This window comes from Daphnia magna, linkage group LG4, assembly GCF_020631705.1.
Source record: "Daphnia magna isolate NIES linkage group LG4, ASM2063170v1.1, whole genome shotgun sequence".
Classification (NCBI taxonomy): domain Eukaryota; kingdom Metazoa; phylum Arthropoda; class Branchiopoda; order Diplostraca; family Daphniidae; genus Daphnia; species Daphnia magna.
The window spans coordinates 64,670-82,939 of NC_059185.1; the positions used below are offsets into that span (position 1 = coordinate 64,670).

The following is an 18,270-nucleotide window of genomic DNA, read 5'->3' on the forward strand; positions in this document are numbered from 1 at the left end:
TCTCCACGTTAGATGGCTCTTCTTCGAGATTTTTCCTGAATTTGCGGGTAAACATGTTGATTGACGTCTGCTTGTCCCATGCGTTCTCGAGTTATAACTGCGTCTCATTTTCCATAGATTGTTACATATTAACTTGTTAAACTGTTTTCAAAGTAATGGAACCTCCGCGGCAGCCAAGAGACATGCAAGGGCTTTTGAGGTTTGCTATTGAAGGCACGGCTTCTGAAGATCGAACAACGGTGACATCCATGACTGAAGAAAGAAGGCGCTGGTTGGAAGAAGCTCTGAGAGGGCTATCGGTGGATGTGGTAGCTGAAATCTCCAAATCATTAAATATTCTCAATCCAGATCGAGTCGAGAGTCCAGAAGAAGATCCAGGAGAAATGGAAGAAGCACTGGAGATGATTACTGATTTTGTTGATTCAATGGACACAGCCAATGGTACAGTTAATATTGTTTGGATATTTATAAAAATTTGACAATTATTTAAATTTTAGATTTTCACAAGATTGGAGGATTCTTTATCCTCATTCCCTGCTTAAACTCTCCACATGATGGAGTTCGTTGGAGATGCTGCCAGTTGATTGGCACCATAACACAGAACAACCCATACTGCCAGCAGCAAGTGCTTAAAGAAGACCTGCTATCCATTTTGCTTAAAATGCTGGAGAATGATGATTGCGAAGAAGCACGAGTCAAGGCCTTGTATGCCATTTCATGTAACTAGTTTGATTTCTTAGTCCACAGGCAAACTTCAATTAACATAGGCAACATTGATGGTTAGGTTTGACAAGAGAATGTGCAGAAGCTCAGGATGCATTTGTCAACTGTGATGGATTTTCATCTCTATTGAGGGCCCTACAGTCATCAGTTGGAAAATTGAAAATTAAGGCATCATTTATGCTAACTTGTTTATGTAATGAAGATCCATCATTCAAAGGTATTCATACCACAAAATTGTTCATGTTTAGAAACTCTTCAAGAGACCCTTTTCCCAAAATTAGACACCTTGTGCAACATGGGATTTGTGGAACAGTTTGTGGCTCTCTTGCAAAGAGATCACGATTCTACTCACGAACATCTTCTGGCCGCTTTATTAGCTCTAACGCAAGGTCACCCGCCATCGATAGAAGAGTGTCGCAGGTCAGAATTTCTATTACGCGAACTTCTGGACAATCGTATTGAGTTGATCAAAGATCGGGATGAATGTTTGGTAATTTATTTTTGCATTTATTTCGGTTGTGTGTATTGTTTTTGTAACTTCTTTAATCGTGCATTTTACAGGAAGAAGCTGAATATTGCCGCACGCTATTATCGGTAATCTTCAAGGAGGATATAGTTGAAGACAGATGAATTTTTCAGGTCAGGTGGTTATAGAGAGAGAATTTGAGAGGCTGGTAATATGGAGGCGCAATACATCCAACGTCCTTTTTTTTTACATCATTTTTTTGTTCTGGTTTTGGAAGGAGGGAAATGTCATTATGCGTCTATTGCAATGAAGTGATCTCGCGTGGCTATGGTCCTCAAGTTTCTCCCGCGATTACTAGCTATGACTGATATCCATGTATAACAATCTTTAAGTAAAAGTTCTATTTCTCCCTCACGCAGCCAGATACACATCTGGATAGTGAGACAGAAGCTTAAGTTCAAGTGAAGATTGATAATAGGTCCATAAAAAAAAAAAAAAAAATAGAAAACACAGTTAATTGGGATTTAGAGCTCTTGGACGTTGACGTAGCCAATTGTTTGCTGTTGGTTGCTAGCAGGGTCCTCGCTTGAAAAATCATCGGCAAGGCTGCCAATCCTCTCGGCATTGCGACGATTATACGGTTCGTTCATGTCTACATATTTGATCCTGACAGCGGCCTCCACCCAATCGCCTAGCATTTGCTCTAGTTGGCCGAATGTGGGTCTTACGTTGGGATCGGCCTTCCAGCACCGTGAAATGATTTGCGCCACGGTGTTTGGACTCTGTCGCGGTATTTCCATGCGACCTCCATTTTCCAAATGCTGAATTAATGATCCGATGTCTTCCATGTCTAAAAGAAGACACTTTAGTTTCTCAAAGTTTTTGGTCCAAAATGGAATAGGAAAAACCTGGATAAGGAACTTTTCCTAAGGAAAACATCTCCCACATGGTGACTCCAAATGCCCAAACGTCCGAATGGCTAGAAAAGATGCGATCCACCAGGGATTCAAGTGCCATCCATTTGACTGGCAGCATCGCCTTTATATGCATAGAAAATATTTTTATTTTTAAAATGAGAAGTAGGATAATGGATGAAAATAAAAATTCAGTTACATCTCCCTTCTTTTTATAATTGCTGTCCTGATAAATTTTCCGGGATAGTCCAAAATCAGCTATTTTGACAACACCATCGATTGCCAGTAAGATATTTCGGGCTGCCAAGTCTCCATGAACCACCTGTGGTCAATCAATAAACATTACGACACTTTTGTGTCTTTTAAATATTTGAAAAAAAACTTTCATTTCTTCCGGAAAGATAGTCCATTCCTCGAGCTATCTGGAACGACCAGCAGATCAAGTCACGAGTCGAAAACGGCTGATTGTTTACAGTATCAACCTCTTCCTCTTGCTCGACTGGAGGCGACCGATTAAACGACACAGACCCTAATAATTATTATTTAAAAAATAATAATAATAATTTCTGTAATTCCACGACCAAGACGATATTTGGTTAGATGTTACCACGATTGTTTAAAAGCATCACGAGATAGTCGGTGTGGTTTTCGCGGCGACTCTTTTTACGTTCCGGCTTTACTGGAATAGGAACAAATGCCGGGGCAGAAGAAGGAGCACCCATGTAGAGATAGTCAGCGCCACCACAATCGCTCCTGTTGTTCAAAAAGAAGTTTAACTCCGATAAAGGAATTATCATTTTTAATTTAAAAAATGCCTGAACTGATTCTGCTGAGGCACGTCGATTGGTAAAAGGTCACCGTTCATGTCGACTTGATCGACATAACAGTGTCGATTAGCCAGCAGATGATTGAGAAGGTTGCCGAAACGACAATACTCGACGATAACGAGGAAATCGCCTTTTTCAAACGAATAACAAATTGGGTAAAGTAGATCACATTTTAGATTAAATTAAAGAAAAAAGGGTACAAACCAGTGGAAACGTCGGTGCAAGCTCCCAGTAAATTGACAATATTTAGATGGGAGCCAAGATGAATAAGAATTTTGAGTTCAGACACGAGACTGGCCAGCGCGCCTAAATCAGCGTAGGATCGTACCATTTTGACGGCCACAGTTTCAGTCTTCGATTCTTCACCAGGAACTATTCCTTTGGCTTCGGCTTGTAAGACTCTTCCGAAGCAACCAGCACCTAATTGCTTGCCTAGAACTCAAACAAATCAATAATTTATTCGCATCAACAGCTACGTCAAGCTGTACCAATTTTGAGGCAATCGCGGGGAAATTCCCATCTTTTGTCATAGGGCAACAATTCAGATTGGCCGTCTAAAGGCAATTTATGGTTGATCCTTTGAGGATTGCCAGCTAACAAAGGTTCCAGCATTTTGGCAATATCGGTTGCATTCCTGGCCTTCTGATAATTTTCAGCGGGGTCAAACATTCCGTAATTAATGAATAAAGAATATATATTTTATTAATTTTAGCGATTGTCTGGTACCGTCAAACGGACGTAAAAAATCCGGGCCGCCAATAAGAGGACGGCAGCAATCACGATGAGAACTACAGTGATGGTAATTGTTGCTATATAGTAGTCGTCGCCTAAGGCCACTTCAAGACGAAAAGTTTTATTGTCGCTTCCTAGACGATTTTCGAAAAGGCAAGTATATTCGCCCTCGCTAGCCGCTTCCACATCCACCAGGTGGAGGTATGAATGCAATGTCCCATTTATTGTCGTTTCGTTGATTATCAAATCCTTGATTAGCCGATCTTTGTTGACGATGACACCATCCTTTGGCAGAAAGCAATAAGGTTTATAAAAACTGTGTAATAGAATTGATTTTTTACTCTTGCTTCATTACTTTTAACCATGACACTGTAGGTGTAGGCACGCCTTCCAACAAGTGGCATTCGAATTGTGTGTTCTCTCTCTCTTGGGTTTTGACCGTAATATATTTCTTCTTCTTCCAACCGAGTTGTTTTTCTAATCGTGGAACCATGGCGTCTCGTACCTCCATGGAATAGTATCGAACAGCTACGCTGTGCCTCAGATTGTCCCGATAGCGACATTCGTACAAGCCTGTTGCCGATTTGCTGATATTTCTCCATCTCACTTCGGTCATGTATAAATCCTGCGGTTTTCTTGTCTCCTTATTGGGCGTCTGTGTAACGCGAGAGATTCCTTGAGAAAATAGAAACATTAATAATTAAACGGCGATAGAAGAAGCCACAAAATCTGTACCGGCTGGATTTTGAAGCGACCCAGCTTCAATTGTTACGCTCGGACCCGAAGGAGGATGCCAAGTGATCACGGAATGGCCGTAATAGGTCTCACATTTTATTGTGGCATCGTCACCCTCAGTTATCGCTCCCAAATCGCTAACTGTCAGCCTGATATCTGGGACATAAAGGCATACATTATGACACTATTAATGATTATAACGTTTTAACGTGGCTGACCTGCTACTGTTACATCAATGAAAAGATGATTTGTCTGACCAAACCTGGTACCCTTACACAGGTATTTTCTCCCAGCATTGGCTCTGGTTGCATTCATTTTTGTTCGAAAACCTTGGAATTTGCTGTACAGCCAATCCCCACTTCTTCCCCTGTCGTCAGCCATGGGGTAAAGTGTCTAAAATGAAATAAAATGGGTAAAATTACAACAGCAATGAAAAAAACAATTGTTCTTTACTGAGTGAGAAGAGGACATACAATGTTTTCGATACCACGACTTGTTTTCCCTTCTATTTGCAGCGAGACGACCACGTCGGGATGTGTGGGACGGCATGGAAGCACCGCCTTTTGTGTATCGTTGAACACGTAGGATCGTTCGGTCGGCAGAAATAAATGGTCTCCATCTGAATGTTTGCAGAAAGAAATGACAAGTGTCGACTTTTATGAGATTATTAGAAAGTTGCCCATTTTAACAGGGGTAAACAAGTGTTAGCAGACCAAGAGTTTTTTCAAAAAAGCACGTGACGCAAGACCCATCTAACGTGCATTTATATAATAATACGGAGTTAAACAGCATGAAAATGGAAATTAGTAAAATACCAGAAACGAAGATGTATTGGCTGGCCACCAAGTGCAAAGCATCACTTCGATGACAAGTATAATTTCCCGTATCGAGAAATCGGATGTCTGACGCCTTGAGAATAGCCGATCGAAGATTTCCAACTGTTTCCCAAGTAATGGAATAGTTTAAATGTTTTGTTGGTTTGCTGGGCACCGACCACGTGAGGTTGTAATTCCGTGACTCGTCGATCGCGATTTGACATTTTAGTTGAAATGAGCTCCCAGATGGAAAAATTAGGTATTCGACTGCATTCTTAATACGGGGAACTAGATTATTGTGAGGCCGGTCATCGTCTTCTTCATCAGACGTTACGAAAATGCGAAAATAGCGAGTAGTCGTTTTCCCGTCTAGAATGGCATCGCACCAATACACTCCTGTGGTTTGATTGGCGTTCACTTGAGAAATGATCAGGCCACGGTATTTGTCCCAAAACCAATTGCCATTACCGTTTATGACCGAATATTCAGACGAGAAAATCTTTTACAAAGGGGCAAGTATAGTCGGTTACTCACTAAAGATTAGAACAAAATCCAACTCTTACCTCAATCCAGTGATTTCTAATTTTCTTAGACAAGTAGAGTTTTACTTCAGGATGCGTCGGCTTGAATGGTATAAATTGATCGACTGCTTTATTTTCCTCAAGGACGTAAACATCCAACGTTGGAAGCAGCAAATCATTGTCATCGATTACATCGGCTGGTTCGCTGCTAGACGATTCTAAGCCTTTTAAATGGAAATGATTAAAGAAGTCCTTGCAGGTAATGACAAATTAAATTCGACACAAGTCGTACTGGCAACGTGTAGGGGATGAACAAAGATGTAAGTTTCATTAAATTTGGCGTTGGAATTGTTGAGCCGGCAACCATAATATCCCGTATCAAGATAACTAGCATTTCGGATAATCATGGTGGATGTAATTTCTTGACGAATCGGGTCTGAATGGTACGTCATTGTGAGCCGGTCCTTTAAATTACTCAACTAAAACACATTTTTTTTTTATTCAGTAATGTTCAATAAACTATTTAGTTAGCATAAACGTTTCCTTTATTACTTTGCGTAGATAAAGAGAAGCTTCATTATGTCTTTGTGTCGTCGTTTCAGATGCTGTACTACTACCGCTGCTGGGTAAAGTGCAAGTGATGTTCAATCCCCTGCCCATAGGAACGGTGCAAGTCCTGCTGAAATGTTGACCCGTTTGTACCAACAACTGGGACGTCTGTTGACTGGATGATGACGGGAGCAACGAAGCCGACATTATCGGTCCACTTGTCACCGAAGCTTTTGTATTTTTATTTTTATTTTTTCACAACGTGCAGTCGGGCGGTGATAAAAAGAAAACAGATTAGCAGTCGAATATATTGACACTGGAAAGTTGTGTGCCTTGTCGAGTGATAATCCCAATAGCAGCTCACCCGAAATGTTTAGACAAAGTATTAAACACCTACCGTGACAGGAGAATGACGTCAATAATTCTATCAAGATAACACGTACAACTAGATTGGTCAAAAACGTTGATCGTTGAGACATAGTTGACCATGTACTACGTCTAAAGACGTTTGGCTAAGTAGGTAATCGGGGTGATGGGGAACAATAAGACTCTGCTGTGTAAACCGAATATATCCAAACCTGTCTAGCAAATGATGCAATTGAACTCAATGATTTTTCGTTTTAGCCATGCACCTAGCTGGGAGGCATAACGGAAATGTTGGGATTATCAGAGAATAACTTGAAAGGAAACTGCGGCTTGATGAATTTTTCGGATAACGAATTGCACCAAACCACAACGTACTGGCAAATGGGAACCTTTTCATAAAAACAAACAACCGATGCAGTTTTTTTGTTTTAGTGGACATGTATTATTCGTAGTTGAATTCGCAGCATGCAGAAAGAACAAATGTATAACATTATGACTGATTAAAATATGGAATCACTGAATTTCATGTCAAAAACCAATGAAACATCCACGTTGCTCTACACATATACAAAAATTTACATTTTAAATATTTCGGCTCCGAACAGCAGTGTAAGTAGCTGACTTTTGGTGGCCACTGATGAGTTTATCTTCGCGTTTGAAATTGCGGCGCAGAATCATGGCAGCTACCATGGCCATTATCTGTGCATTGTACAAATAAAATGCAAAAAGTCGGCACGTCATAACAAGAATGAGAAAATTCATTGGCAATATCAGACCTGTAGGACAATCAGCAAAAGGGCAATTCCAGACATCCACGCGACAAGAGGTTCCATAAAATCAGAGAAAATGATTCCGCACCCGTAGACGTACATGTTGCCGGTGACTGGATTACGACATTCGTACGGGATTTCCATATTGTAATTGGCATAATCCTGCCATCCACTTCCACCACAACAACCCAACTGCATGAAAATGATTAAAGGGTTTTTACTTTTGTTCTACTGGATTCATCGATTTACGACAATGTAGTACCTCTTCTTGCATAATTCGAACGATACGAGCTGACCGGGGATCAGTATCGGATTCAAACACCAAGTAAGTGAAGCGATCCGTTAGCCATGGAGTAATGTCGGAGAAGGTGATGCCATGATTGAGCGAATAGGCAACTCCACCGAGACCAATCAATGCCGTTGCTCCAGTGGCCATGGTGAACTAGTTGGAAAAAAAGAATTCATTAGTCTTTCTTGTAAAAATGAATGCAGCAAAGAGGATAAAGTTCAATCCTTTTCGATAATCACTAGCACGTTGCCTGTGGATGTGAATATCGTAACGAGAGTAACTTTGAACTCGACACAGCGAAGGCTTAACGTCATTATCTCTCTGGAATGACATCAACAATATTTCATTCAAACTAGTTCAAACAGTATACACAAGTGATGGCAGCAAGTATTACATGTCGATTTTAGTCTGTTGATTATTTACAAAGGAAAGATAGAACAAGCCATTTGGAATAGTTTGTCGGCGATTTACACAGTGAGACCTACCGCAGTGAGAAGAAAAGGGTTTTCGTAAACGGTGGCCCAACATCCTAATGCAGAGATGACGATGGTGAAAGAACAGGAGGCCATCAGAATGTAAGGGCCCGTCCACATTAGATACGCTTCCAATTCGTAAATGTAATGTTTGATGGTCCAATCGGCTCGGATGTAAATGGCCATGGTCATCACCACAATAGCCAGCACCTAATGGAATTTTCAATTCACGTCTAGTTAAATGAAACAAAAAAAGAGAGTAAATACCAGAGAGACGACATTGAAGAAGTATAAAAAGTATTTGAATCTAGTTGTCCATTTGTTCCTTTCGTCCACTTCATTGCTCCTGTAAGGCATGCCGGTCGGGACAGCAGATGTGGTATCAGACACAATGCGACCCGTTTTCTTTGAATGACAATCGATGAACAAACGAAGACATGCATCTCGCTCTTTTTCTTGTACTTTTTCTACTTACACCTCCCCTCTGCGTCATTTGAGTGTCTTGCCTGCACATCGATAGGAGGAGAAGGAGGGTCCCAATCCTATATGGTACCATAAATATCTGATATGATACAATGGTCTCTGCACAAGGACCATTGCACGATCGTAAAATAAAAGACATAAGCCAGCTTACAATAGGACAACCAATACCGTCCAATAACTTGGTGATGGGAGAAAATAACGTGAAGTGGGTGTGACGTTCACGTGGTCTTCGTATACCACAGCACAGGCAATATCTCACCGAGGTTTAACAAAAAAACATGCCTGATAAATAAAAGTCCACCTTGGATTTCGAGTTTTTATGCAACAGCCATGCATTAGCTGGGAGAATCAAGTGCTCTACAACAACAGGATCTGGTGTAAAAATCCTATATCTGACGGTAGGTTGGCAAGAATAAGCCATAAGCAGAGGTGTTAAAAAATCTGACATTAAGGCTTTTCTTATCATTTTGAAAAGTTTAGTCTGCAAGACTTACCTGATGCAACACAAATTTACGAATTTTCAACCTTCTAGAGCAATTAACTGCAGTTCTTCTGCTTACTACCAAAGCAGGGATAGAAATGTTTGAAAATTTATTACTTTATTCGTTACAAAAGTTCGCGACTAAATTCGAACGAACCAACAAAGGAGATTACAATTCCAATTTAGGGGACCAAACTAATTTTTCCGTTCTAGAAAATTAGTACACGGTAACACCCCATGAAACAGAAGAAAATCAAGCAGCTTAAAATAGCCACCAAATAGTTTTGATAAGCTAATGATTGAGATGCTGAATTCGATAAGTTGGCCACTGAGCCTTGCATTTTAGGTAAATCGGACATCTTTTGGTCCGATGATGGGCAAGCGGCGTGACATTCCTCTTCCGTGTCAAAGAGATTCTTAGTGCCGTGACATCCACCATAAATGTAGGGAACGCAGGCGTCTTCCGTCGCGTTAAAAGTCCATTTCTTGATGTATCCTTTGCACTTCTTTTCCCCCGGCAAGGTGCCAGGCAACAAACAAAAGTCTGGTCGATCAGCTGTTGGCAGACCGTAATCAACTAGAAGCATTATCAAATCAGTAACAGGTCAGTAATATAATGATTTACCTCGAACGTTTAATTGTTCGGCGCCAACCAAATAAATGGCTGCTGATAAGACGATCTGTTGCGAATTAAAATTTTTTGCTTTTTAGGCGATCAGTGAATGACGAGAACAATAAACTTACAAAGACGTTGATCAACGTCAGGTTCGACATGATTTCCTGTAGGTAATGACAACTGAGATTACTAAGCGACGCGAAATATTCAACTATTTGTCTCGACTTGTGCCAACAGAATGGATTCTTTGTCACATTTCCTGCGCTGTAACTCAGTCAACGTTTCCGTCTGTTGCTGTATTGCTATGGCGTGTTCTCTGAAAACAAAAAATGGAAAAAGAATTATCCAGGCCAGCTTTTAGATGTGTAATTTACTGCACACACATTTGTGTGTCATCTGTGTGCCATCTGTGTGTTATCCCCACTTAAAACACACAAGTGCGGCTTCGTTGGCAGCGCCAGACACCACTCTGTGATGACGCATACAAATGAATTTGTTCATTTCTCTTTTCGTCGCATGCAACATTTTAAAAGATGAACACAAAACATTTCTTAATCAAACCTGGAATGGAATTCAATCACCGTCAAGCGTGAACCTCAAATAAAAAGGACATAATCTTGCAACGAAAATCGGGATATCAGGGAGGGCTCAGAGATTCGAAATAGAAGACACGAAATATAATAAAAAAAAGTTGCAGGATTATTTAAAAATTAACTGGGATTTTAAATGATTTACTGGGGGTTGGCTGTAACCGTCTTGCAGAGATAATTCTGTTTTATGCCCCAGTGCGTCCATTCCTATTGTAAATTAAATGCGGCATGCAATCGGGTTTTTACCAAAGTTAAGACGTAGCTCGAAATGACGCGGAGAAGCAAAATGCGAAAAAAGGAGAGTTGCATGAAGAGTAGGAAAAATACTAAAACTTTGTTTTCTGAAAACGTTTGAGCGATTCCAGCACAAAAATTTGGCTGTTAAAAATTTTTATTCCCCATAAGGCTAGGACTCCATTGTTATCGTACCTGACATCATCTACTGAAATAACGTTGTAGCAATTGTTGCATTTAAAGCCAGAGACCACGGGACAAGACACCTGTGGACCCTGAGATTCTGGGGAGAACGAAACAGGAAAAGTGGAAATTCTGAAGTTGGTTCAATACAGCAAAAATAAAAAACAGAAAGACACAGTTAGAATAACTATGTAAAATGTACCTTAATTTGTCTTGCTCTCTTTGTCGACAGTGGTGGCGATATTTCCAACAGGCATGCCGAAAGTATCCACACTATGTAATTGAAACATTGCGATAGAAACGCAAAGGCGGTTTCGTCCTCCGTCATCTTTTCACCGACAACTTGGCAGAGTATAAAGTAGCTTAATAAAGGGTTCAGTACTTAGGTTCACTACATAACCACATACCTTTTCTACTCTTTCCTTTTATTGTAACAGGATTTTTCGTTTGTTTCCCACTCCTTTGGTATTTCATTTGTCTTTTAAGATCCAATGCATTTCCTTGCCTATCTTGGCAATTTCAAATATGATTCAGGTGTCGGGGCATGGTGATAAGTAGAACACGCGTTTGCCTTGCTGTCACACTCCAGTCTCGGAAGCTGTAAAAAAAAAAGAAAAAAAGATCCAATATCTCTACAAGATTCCAGTGCACAAGTCACAATCTATGAACATTTTACCTTTATTTCCATGTCTTTTCCGTTTTAACGAAATAGTATTTCTTCCAGTGGCTTTTGCTATGAAACTTCACAAAACAAATATTATTCGCCAAATTCATTAGGACAGTTCAATTTTAGGAAAAGAAACATACTGTGTCCACGAGGGGGAATCGCTGCGTCTGTACGACTCTTCATATGATGGCTGGTTAGTGGTTACGTGTGCTAAGCATCAAACGACGTTCAGACTATTATTAGCAAATTAATCGCCTTTACTGTTGTTTGAAGCTGATTTCTTCTTCGTATTTCGTGTCCTTCTTAATTGCATTTGTAACTTCAATGGCTTTGGCTGGTATAAGCTGACTGCTTCCACCCAGCCTCACTAATTTCTCAGGTAACCTAAAGAAAAAGACAAAAAATCACTTATTACTAGCACACGTTAACCCTGAAAACGCCTTTTCAGACTTCCAATAAATGTAAATATACACTGAAATAAACTAATCGATTTCTCTGCTATAAAGATTGTTCGTGCTTCATTTTGAACAGTTCACTAAACCTACAAGGGTGAAGTCTACCACGACAATTAGATTACATTAACAAACCATGGTATTCGTGAACGTACCGTCGCAGCATGTTTCAGGTTTAGAAATTGTGTGATCAGAAACAACACCATGAATCTTTCCATTTCTTGACTTATCGCCGGTCAAATTTTGCCTCTTACAATCCGATTTTTCCAAACCAGGTACAGGGATTGGTAACCCTAAATTCTTGGTATAAAAGCATTGTGCACTTAAAAACATGCGTTATAGCAAAAATCCAATTTAATCAATTGGTAATGAATCAGCACAAAAGGTGTTGTTCAGGCATAAAGCTGTTACAAAATAACAACTCTGTGTGAATCTTGTCTTTGACATTACTAACTCGCCTTTTCTTTAGCCTACGGGGTAGTCATTATCAAAAGGAGATTAGAACGAAATTGTTGAAACACCAATACCACAATTTAGGGGTTTTGCAAAAATGTCCCGACCTGTTACTTGCCTTAAAGCGTAATACCTTAAGGCATAAAAAAAAATTTCTAGACTTACCCAACCCTGCCCTATTTGTCCATCACCCCGTCTACTCTTCCTCTTAAAGAAAAACAAACAAAACCCCTTTACCCCGCCAATAGGTGGCTTAAAAAAATTAAATCGGTGTTCGGATTTTTGTGCAGGATACTGTACATCCTGTTGACAAATGGTGTAGAAATGCCAGGCATCCAGCCTCATGCTAACTGTCAGATACAAGTTAATTATGGTTTGACAAAAAATCTTAGCTTAATTTTACAAGCCATTTCTATCATTGCCTAATATACCACTGCTTGGCGATGCCGTGGAAAGAATTGCCAAAAGGATCTCTTGAAAATTTGACCTTGAAAGAGAACCATGAGCCATCTGTTTGTAACTTATTAAAACTGCTTACATGAAAAGTACTATTGCACAAATAGTAATCAGCTATGTTAAGTTTAAGTTTTCCTTCCATAAGCTCTTATTGCTTCCAATATCTAATTGCCAACCAATTACACGGATTTCACCATGTCCATGTTGATTTTTACTGATGACTTACATTTGACCTCTCATTTCTCATCGACTGGAAATCAGTGCTTCCGCTGCGGAGGAATGCAACTTGCTGTGACATTGCCAGATTTGGACCCAAAACCCATAGATTTTGAGAAAAAATTTATGTTGCCCAAAAAAAAGGAAAAAAAAAACAAGAGCTTGTATGGATCTTAAAACTAACAACCAATACTGCTTAATTGCTTATAGCCAAGCTAGCAGTCACTTCGGCCTTTTTTTTAAACATCAAATCACTTTGAATTGGATCTCCCTGGCCTCTAGAACCATGTGGCTACGCCGCATCATATCAAAGAGATCTTCAAACTAAAAAGAAAAGGGATTTTCTCAAAATTTAACTTTTGTAACAAATAAGCATCCATTGGGTAATGCCTGCAACATGTATTTATCCTGAAACACATTTACTCAAGAACACATTTATTGTCCTTAAATAGATGGACAGTCATTTGACTTTGCTGACAAAGACTGGTGGAACAGTCACGTTATCCACCGACGGAGGCGATTCCATCACTGTGCTCGTTGAACATTGGCAGTAAATTGACCTTTGTAGTTACCGGGTGGATGATAATTGTAAACGACGTAAGTTGTGCCTCTGCTACTCTTAGCCTTTCCGACACCCACCATCTTTGTGGCTTTCCAGACTACTTGAGTAAAGTGACCTGATGTACAATATGATAAGTTAACAATAATTTCCGAATAGGATTGCGGCAGGATTGATACTTACCAGTCGCCATAGAGAAACCAGGTGAATTAAAATTGTATTTTTTTATTTCGTTGTAAAATGCAGTCACAGGCTCTCTTCCGTTCGGTTCCTTTCCCCAGGAAGCAAAAAGATTCTCTCCATAGCCATTATTGCTGTGAACCAATGAATCTTTCTTTGCAATTGTTTCAGCGTAATTCTGCGCCACGTTGGTAAGCTTTTGTGCAACAAATATCAAGCCGATCAAAAATCATTAGGGTGTTCATAAAGGGATAATTCAACCTTACTTTAGGGCAGATAGATAGCGCAGGAGCACCGTGTTTCCGGCGGTATTCGTTATGGGCGTTCAATGATTCTAGAGCGAAAGTAGACATTGTTTATTGCACCAGAGACTACACAGCGGGACAAGAACTTGTGCGAGCTTCTGTTGAAAAATGCAATTTGCCACTGGACAACACTCACCTGCAACTCGAAATTGGTTTGAATTTATCAGACAGTTTATCTGTCTCTAAAGCATTCAATATAACTTTTGAGTCCACTTTAGATAATGAAGTGTTATCGCGTCGTCTATATAGAGGAGAGTGGGGGCAATTGAGACACAGGGCAATTGAAACAAAAATTGTTTCTCTCGCCGTATAAGAGGAATTTTCTTGAAAAAATTAGGGTCAATAGAATGAGGGGGTTTACAACTTTAGAAAAATTTACGAGTTTTTGTATTCAAAACTTTTTAAGATATCTCGAAAAAACGGTTTTTTTGTTCTCCGTCTGTTAAATTTGCGTTTTCAATTTTTTTGTTTTAACCGCTAAAACGCTACGCTTTATTAATAAAATTAGTTTCAGATGATTTGCAATTCATTTTTCTACAACTTAATGCCATTTAATTTTTCCCTGCATTTTTAAATAATTTTAAATAATTAAATGTAACGATGACCCTATTGCAGGGCAATTGAAACACTTTGTTTATATTCCCTGTCTGCGAGTGGTTGCATTCTTTTTGCAAGTATTTGACGTAATTCATTTAAACAAATGTAAATCATCGTGTTAACACAACTATAATACTTGTATTGGCTGTTTAGGATTTATTAAAAAAAGCATGTTACTTAATGGTTTTTTTTAAATTTAATTATTTAAATATTTTAAACTAAATTACGATCTACTTTAAGCATATTTTAAAAATCTGTAAATCGCATTGTACCTAATGGTAAAATTTGATCACACTAGCAATTGTGGCTGCTGAGATATCGTGATTTTCATTTTATGTGGGTATGAAGAAGCTTCCTTATGGGAAAACCCACGTTGCAATTACGTCGACACACCGTTTCAATTGCCCTGCTACCATGGCAATTGAAACACTCGAAGCGACCTCAGTTTTTTACAATTTACTTCTATTAAAATTAATCTTTTCTCATTTAAAAAAATATCCTTTAGTAGCTGAGATAATAGGCTACAATTCTATTTAATTTTTATATTAAATTTTTCAGTTTTTTTATCAAGAAATACAAAAAACCAAAAAATGTATCAATTGCCCCCACTCTCCCCTACCTGTTGATCCGAGTGAAATGTCAGTCAAGTTTTTTTTTTACTTATTTCTTACAATGTCTTTAGATCATTTTAACGACATTTTTGCTTCTTGACTTGTTAAATGATCTTACATCGAACTCATTATTCGCTCAGTGCACCTTTCCATTCGTGTATTTTAACGGTTTCTGCGTTTATTAAGACGTTTTATGACAGAGCTTTATATACTTATTGCGCTCTGCACTTCCATTTTCTTTCGACATGCTTGTATACCATTATCGCGTTATTTTCTTATTATCTTTCCTTAAAAAATGAAATAGCATCAGAATGATCAAAGGCCTTATTTAAGCGTTTTCGCCTTTTCTTTTGATATAAATATATACTGTTAATATAGCCTACGTCCTTTTTATAATGAACATATAGTGTATTTGTGTATATTAGATTTAAAAATAATGTAAATATAGTAATGCTTCACTGTTAAAAAAGTACACCACTATTTCGGGGTTAATTACCCGAAAAATTCGGCAAACGAGATCTGGGATTCTCAGCCCCGAAAAATTTGTATCGTATCGCAATACGAAATTTGTGGGGTTATTAAACAAAAATTTGTGGGGTATTATTGGTACAGAAAGAGAAAAAAGATTAGCTTGCCACGGGACTTGAACAGCGGACCTTCTGCTTTACAGTTCAATGCATTACCACTGAGCTATATTCAATGTAGCATTACTAGCAAACATCTCTTCAAATAAAATTAAAGTCGGTTAGGTGATAGAAAAATTTAGGGGGATATTTTTCAAGATATGGTAACATTCGATTTTACGTGCTGAAATTCTGTTTTTGAACATCGCCGATTCATGAAATTTGTGAAGTTGATAAATATAACTTAACTTAAATTGATGTAATTAAAAAACATTAAATCAGCAATCCAAAACAATAGTATGTGTTTTAACAGTGTAAAAGAAAGCTTGATTTTGGGTCCCATTATTTCACACAGCTCAAGAATTTGGTATGATTTTAAATATTGCTTCTCACTGCGGAAAATTTTTCTTTATTTTAAAGATTTGTCGAACTGTATTATTCTATAACAAAGCCCAGTCTTTCTTAATTGAAAAAAGACCAGATAATTTTCAAATTGCTCAGAATCTCTTAAAACTGAAGAATTTCATGTCTATCAGTTTCATCCTGCCTCTTTTCGTTCCTGTTTGTATGTAGACTACTTTTATCAGAGCTATAGAATCCCTGGTCGGTTCTCGGCTGTGTTGGCTTCCCTATCCCGGTTTTAGGGTAAACGTAAGCCGATTTTCAGGGGGTTTTAGGGCGGAGCCTGTCAGAAGTTGTGAAGTGGAAACTTTAAATAGAGCCATCTAGTGATAAGACGTTGACTTTCAATGAATGATTTCGGCGGCCATTTTCGACTTTTCGTGTATTATGTGAATTCGGCGGCCATCATCGTGTATTACGTGAATGAAGCCTAACCATAATTTCTGTAAAAATGGTTGGCAGGTGTGCTGTTCCTGGTTGTAAATCAACATATTACAAAGGAAATCAAAAAGAAAATGAGGTTACCCTGTTTGCAATTCCTAAAACTTCATTATCAAAATGGCAAGAACTAATTCCATGTAGTAATTTGACGAGCACCTCACGTATTTGCTCCCGTCATTTTGACGAAAGTGACTTTAAAACAGGGGTTGAAATTTTGAACGTGTTCCATCCTTACAAACGTAGGACTCTTAATGCTGGAGCAATTCCCAAACATTTTCTGTTAAATGGTATTAATATTATATTTCCTGTACAATCTGTAATGCACAGAAACTGAACCATTTTCATTTTAGATACATCTAGTCGACAAGCAATGCAAAATGTTGATGCTTTCAAATGGAGAAATAACCTGAATGGTATTTTTACATGTTTATTTTGTTTACTATTAAATAACGCAATTCTTTAATATATTTTGTAGTGGAAGCAAATGCTAGCAATGCATCAGTAAGGAAACGACCAAAAGTAGACAAAATACCTACTACGACAAAGAGAAAAAAATTGGACAGTACAGGTATTGATAATAGTTCTCTTTATATTTTATTTTGAAGATTAATTGCTTTAAATTTAATCTTATAGCACCCTCCATGGAAGTAAACTCTACTACTGAAGAATCAATCAACATTCCCCAGGCTGCTGAAGAAGGAATTGTTGATCCACTTCCTGATTCAATCAAAGAAAATCATGCTGTTGTCATTGAAGATACGACAGCAGTTGCACCTTCTATGGAAGCTACCTCTACTATTCAAGAAACAATCGACATTCACCAGGCTGTTGAAGAAGCCATTTTTGATCCACTTCCAGGTGTAATGAACGAAAACGTTACTGTTGTCATTGAAGATTCGACAGTTGCACCTTCTATGGAAGCAAGCTCTACTAATTTCAAGTCTAATTTTGTGACATTTCAGTCACTAGTAACTTTATCAATGATACCAAAGAATTGGATATTGTCTTTTGATCAAATCAAACAAATGATTTATTGCATGTCGATGGATCTTGATCGATGGATCTGAAGCTTCAGCAAATGTTAAAAAAAACAAAAAATTGGCAAAACTTGCGTAGGTACCTCTGTATTTATGAAACATTTTATGCAAGAAAATGATTTGTGTAAATAAATACCCATTTGTAACTACACTAGAATACAATTCAAAGTAACTAAGAATAAAACGTACCATGTCATTACATTTTTTTTTACACAAACAAACAATAAAATGTAAGAATATGAAGACACTTAGAAAGATAGGACACTTAGAAGTTTGACAGTTGGATACTTGTACCTTTTTATTATTGTTTACTTCTTGTAGAAAAGTAAGCTGTGATTGGCCAATGAGTTTTTCATAGACCCTTCCTGATTGGCTGGCTTCACGTAGTAGCTGACACACTCACTAGAGGCGCTTTTTAAAGTTTCCAAATCGGCTTACGTTTACCCTGAAACCGGGATAGGGAAGCCAACACAGCCATGAACTGACCAGGCATCTATAGCTCTG

General features: G+C 38.5%; 6 protein-coding genes across 11 annotated transcripts; 2 read left to right on the forward strand and 4 right to left on the reverse strand.

The window, feature by feature from the left end:
- The first annotated feature begins 45 nt into the window (after positions 1 to 45).
- Positions 46 to 1,438, forward strand: LOC116921828 (hsp70-binding protein 1). The gene is made up of 5 exons (XM_032928188.2): positions 46 to 441; positions 498 to 719; positions 785 to 940; positions 1,005 to 1,213; positions 1,285 to 1,438. Exons 1-5 carry the CDS (start codon positions 156 to 158, stop codon positions 1,351 to 1,353), a joined length of 942 nt encoding a protein of 313 aa, XP_032784079.1. The 5' UTR covers positions 46 to 155; the 3' UTR covers positions 1,354 to 1,438.
- LOC116921338 (mast/stem cell growth factor receptor kita) lies at positions 1,230 to 6,820 on the reverse strand. Of its 3 annotated transcripts, none has more exons than XM_045173181.1 (18): positions 6,680 to 6,820; positions 6,286 to 6,512; positions 6,026 to 6,212; positions 5,776 to 5,957; positions 5,213 to 5,711; positions 4,871 to 5,016; positions 4,616 to 4,790; positions 4,398 to 4,553; positions 4,018 to 4,337; positions 3,657 to 3,947; positions 3,419 to 3,569; positions 3,135 to 3,362; positions 2,919 to 3,060; positions 2,711 to 2,856; positions 2,490 to 2,632; positions 2,303 to 2,425; positions 2,098 to 2,227; positions 1,230 to 2,039 (listed from the first exon to the last, which is right to left on the reverse strand). In XM_045173181.1, the coding sequence occupies exons 1-18, from the start codon at positions 6,759 to 6,761 to the stop codon at positions 1,714 to 1,716; spliced, it is 3,654 nt and encodes a 1,217-aa protein (XP_045029116.1). In that variant the 5' UTR covers positions 6,762 to 6,820; the 3' UTR covers positions 1,230 to 1,713. The 3 variants fall into 3 exon arrangements, with proteins under 3 accessions (XP_045029116.1, XP_045029117.1, XP_045029115.1); XM_045173182.1 differs by having other exon boundaries at positions 2,925 to 3,060; positions 3,419 to 3,572; XM_045173180.1 differs by having other exon boundaries at positions 3,419 to 3,572.
- Positions 6,821 to 7,085: 265 nt separating this feature from the next.
- Positions 7,086 to 9,287, reverse strand: LOC116921835 (tetraspanin-2A). 2 transcript variants are annotated; one of them, XM_045173202.1, is made up of 6 exons: positions 9,158 to 9,287; positions 8,448 to 9,055; positions 8,193 to 8,390; positions 7,681 to 7,860; positions 7,425 to 7,610; positions 7,086 to 7,347 (listed from the first exon to the last, which is right to left on the reverse strand). In XM_045173202.1, the coding sequence occupies exons 2-6, from the start codon at positions 8,535 to 8,537 to the stop codon at positions 7,231 to 7,233; spliced, it is 771 nt and encodes a 256-aa protein (XP_045029137.1). In that variant the 5' UTR covers positions 8,538 to 9,055; positions 9,158 to 9,287; the 3' UTR covers positions 7,086 to 7,230. The 2 variants fall into 2 exon arrangements, with proteins under 2 accessions (XP_045029137.1, XP_045029136.1); XM_045173201.1 differs by lacking the exon at positions 9,158 to 9,287 and having other exon boundaries at positions 8,448 to 8,722; positions 8,815 to 9,099.
- On the reverse strand, positions 9,238 to 10,873 carry LOC116921831 (kunitz-type kappaPI-theraphotoxin-Hs1a). Of its 3 annotated transcripts, none has more exons than XM_045173205.1 (4): positions 10,780 to 10,873; positions 9,889 to 10,076; positions 9,770 to 9,824; positions 9,238 to 9,721 (listed from the first exon to the last, which is right to left on the reverse strand). In XM_045173205.1, the coding sequence occupies exons 2-4, from the start codon at positions 9,916 to 9,918 to the stop codon at positions 9,354 to 9,356; spliced, it is 453 nt and encodes a 150-aa protein (XP_045029140.1). In that variant the 5' UTR covers positions 9,919 to 10,076; positions 10,780 to 10,873; the 3' UTR covers positions 9,238 to 9,353. The 3 variants fall into 3 exon arrangements, with proteins under 3 accessions (XP_045029140.1, XP_045029139.1, XP_045029138.1); XM_045173204.1 differs by lacking the exon at positions 10,780 to 10,873 and adding an exon at positions 10,144 to 10,229; XM_045173203.1 differs by lacking the exon at positions 10,780 to 10,873 and having other exon boundaries at positions 9,889 to 10,557.
- Positions 10,874 to 13,395: 2,522 nt separating this feature from the next.
- Positions 13,396 to 14,187, reverse strand: LOC116936151 (Golgi-associated plant pathogenesis-related protein 1). The gene is made up of 3 exons (XM_045173207.1): positions 14,017 to 14,187; positions 13,754 to 13,946; positions 13,396 to 13,688 (listed from the first exon to the last, which is right to left on the reverse strand). Exons 1-3 carry the CDS (start codon positions 14,101 to 14,103, stop codon positions 13,537 to 13,539), a joined length of 432 nt encoding a protein of 143 aa, XP_045029142.1. The 5' UTR covers positions 14,104 to 14,187; the 3' UTR covers positions 13,396 to 13,536.
- Positions 14,188 to 16,646: 2,459 nt separating this feature from the next.
- Positions 16,647 to 17,945, forward strand: LOC116923277. The gene is made up of 4 exons (XM_032929740.2): positions 16,647 to 17,016; positions 17,080 to 17,142; positions 17,205 to 17,297; positions 17,363 to 17,945. Exons 1-4 carry the CDS (start codon positions 16,740 to 16,742, stop codon positions 17,794 to 17,796), a joined length of 867 nt encoding a protein of 288 aa, XP_032785631.2. The 5' UTR covers positions 16,647 to 16,739; the 3' UTR covers positions 17,797 to 17,945.
- Positions 17,946 to 18,270: the final 325 nt, after the last annotated feature.

Bases quoted from the DNA above. Each gene is read 5' to 3' on its own strand.
- LOC116921828 (XM_032928188.2), top strand. From the start codon at position 156: ATGGAACCTCCGCGGCAGCCAAGAGACATGCAAGGGCTTTTGAGGTTT. The intron at 442-497 runs GTACAGTTAATA...TTTAAATTTTAG, and splicing joins TTCAATGGACACAGCCAATG to ATTTTCACAAGATTGGAGGA. The intron at 1,214-1,284 runs GTAATTTATTTT...TGCATTTTACAG, and splicing joins AAGATCGGGATGAATGTTTG to GAAGAAGCTGAATATTGCCG.
- LOC116936151 (XM_045173207.1), bottom strand. From the start codon at position 14,103: ATGTCTACTTTCGCTCTAGAATCATTGAACGCCCATAACGAATACCGC. The intron at 13,947-14,016 runs GTAAGGTTGAAT...GTTGCACAAAAG, and splicing joins CGCTATCTATCTGCCCTAAA to CTTACCAACGTGGCGCAGAA. The intron at 13,689-13,753 runs GTAAGTATCAAT...ATTGTACATCAG, and splicing joins TGGTTTCTCTATGGCGACTG to GTCACTTTACTCAAGTAGTC.
- LOC116921831 (XM_045173205.1), bottom strand. From the start codon at position 9,918: ATGTCGAACCTGACGTTGATCAACGTCTTT. The intron at 9,825-9,888 runs GTAAGTTTATTG...AATTCGCAACAG, and splicing joins TGACGTTGATCAACGTCTTT to ATCGTCTTATCAGCAGCCAT. The intron at 9,722-9,769 runs GTAAATCATTAT...TAATGCTTCTAG, and splicing joins CGAACAATTAAACGTTCGAG to TTGATTACGGTCTGCCAACA.
- LOC116921835 (XM_045173202.1), bottom strand. From the start codon at position 8,537: ATGCCTTACAGGAGCAATGAAGTGGACGAAAGGAACAAATGGACAACT. The intron at 8,391-8,447 runs GTATTTACTCTC...AAATTCCATTAG, and splicing joins TCTTCAATGTCGTCTCTCTG to GTGCTGGCTATTGTGGTGAT. The intron at 7,861-8,192 runs GTAGGTCTCACT...TTTTCCAACTAG, and splicing joins ACCCTTTTCTTCTCACTGCG to TTCACCATGGCCACTGGAGC.
- LOC116923277 (XM_032929740.2), top strand. From the start codon at position 16,740: ATGGTTGGCAGGTGTGCTGTTCCTGGTTGTAAATCAACATATTACAAA. The intron at 17,017-17,079 runs GTATTAATATTA...TTTTCATTTTAG, and splicing joins CAAACATTTTCTGTTAAATG to ATACATCTAGTCGACAAGCA. The intron at 17,143-17,204 runs GTATTTTTACAT...TATATTTTGTAG, and splicing joins ATGGAGAAATAACCTGAATG to TGGAAGCAAATGCTAGCAAT.
- LOC116921338 (XM_045173180.1), bottom strand. From the start codon at position 6,761: ATGTCTCAACGATCAACGTTTTTGACCAATCTAGTTGTACGTGTTATC. The intron at 6,513-6,679 runs GTAGGTGTTTAA...AAAATACAAAAG, and splicing joins GACGTCATTCTCCTGTCACG to CTTCGGTGACAAGTGGACCG. The intron at 3,948-4,017 runs GTAATGAAGCAA...TTTCTGCCAAAG, and splicing joins CTACAGTGTCATGGTTAAAA to GATGGTGTCATCGTCAACAA.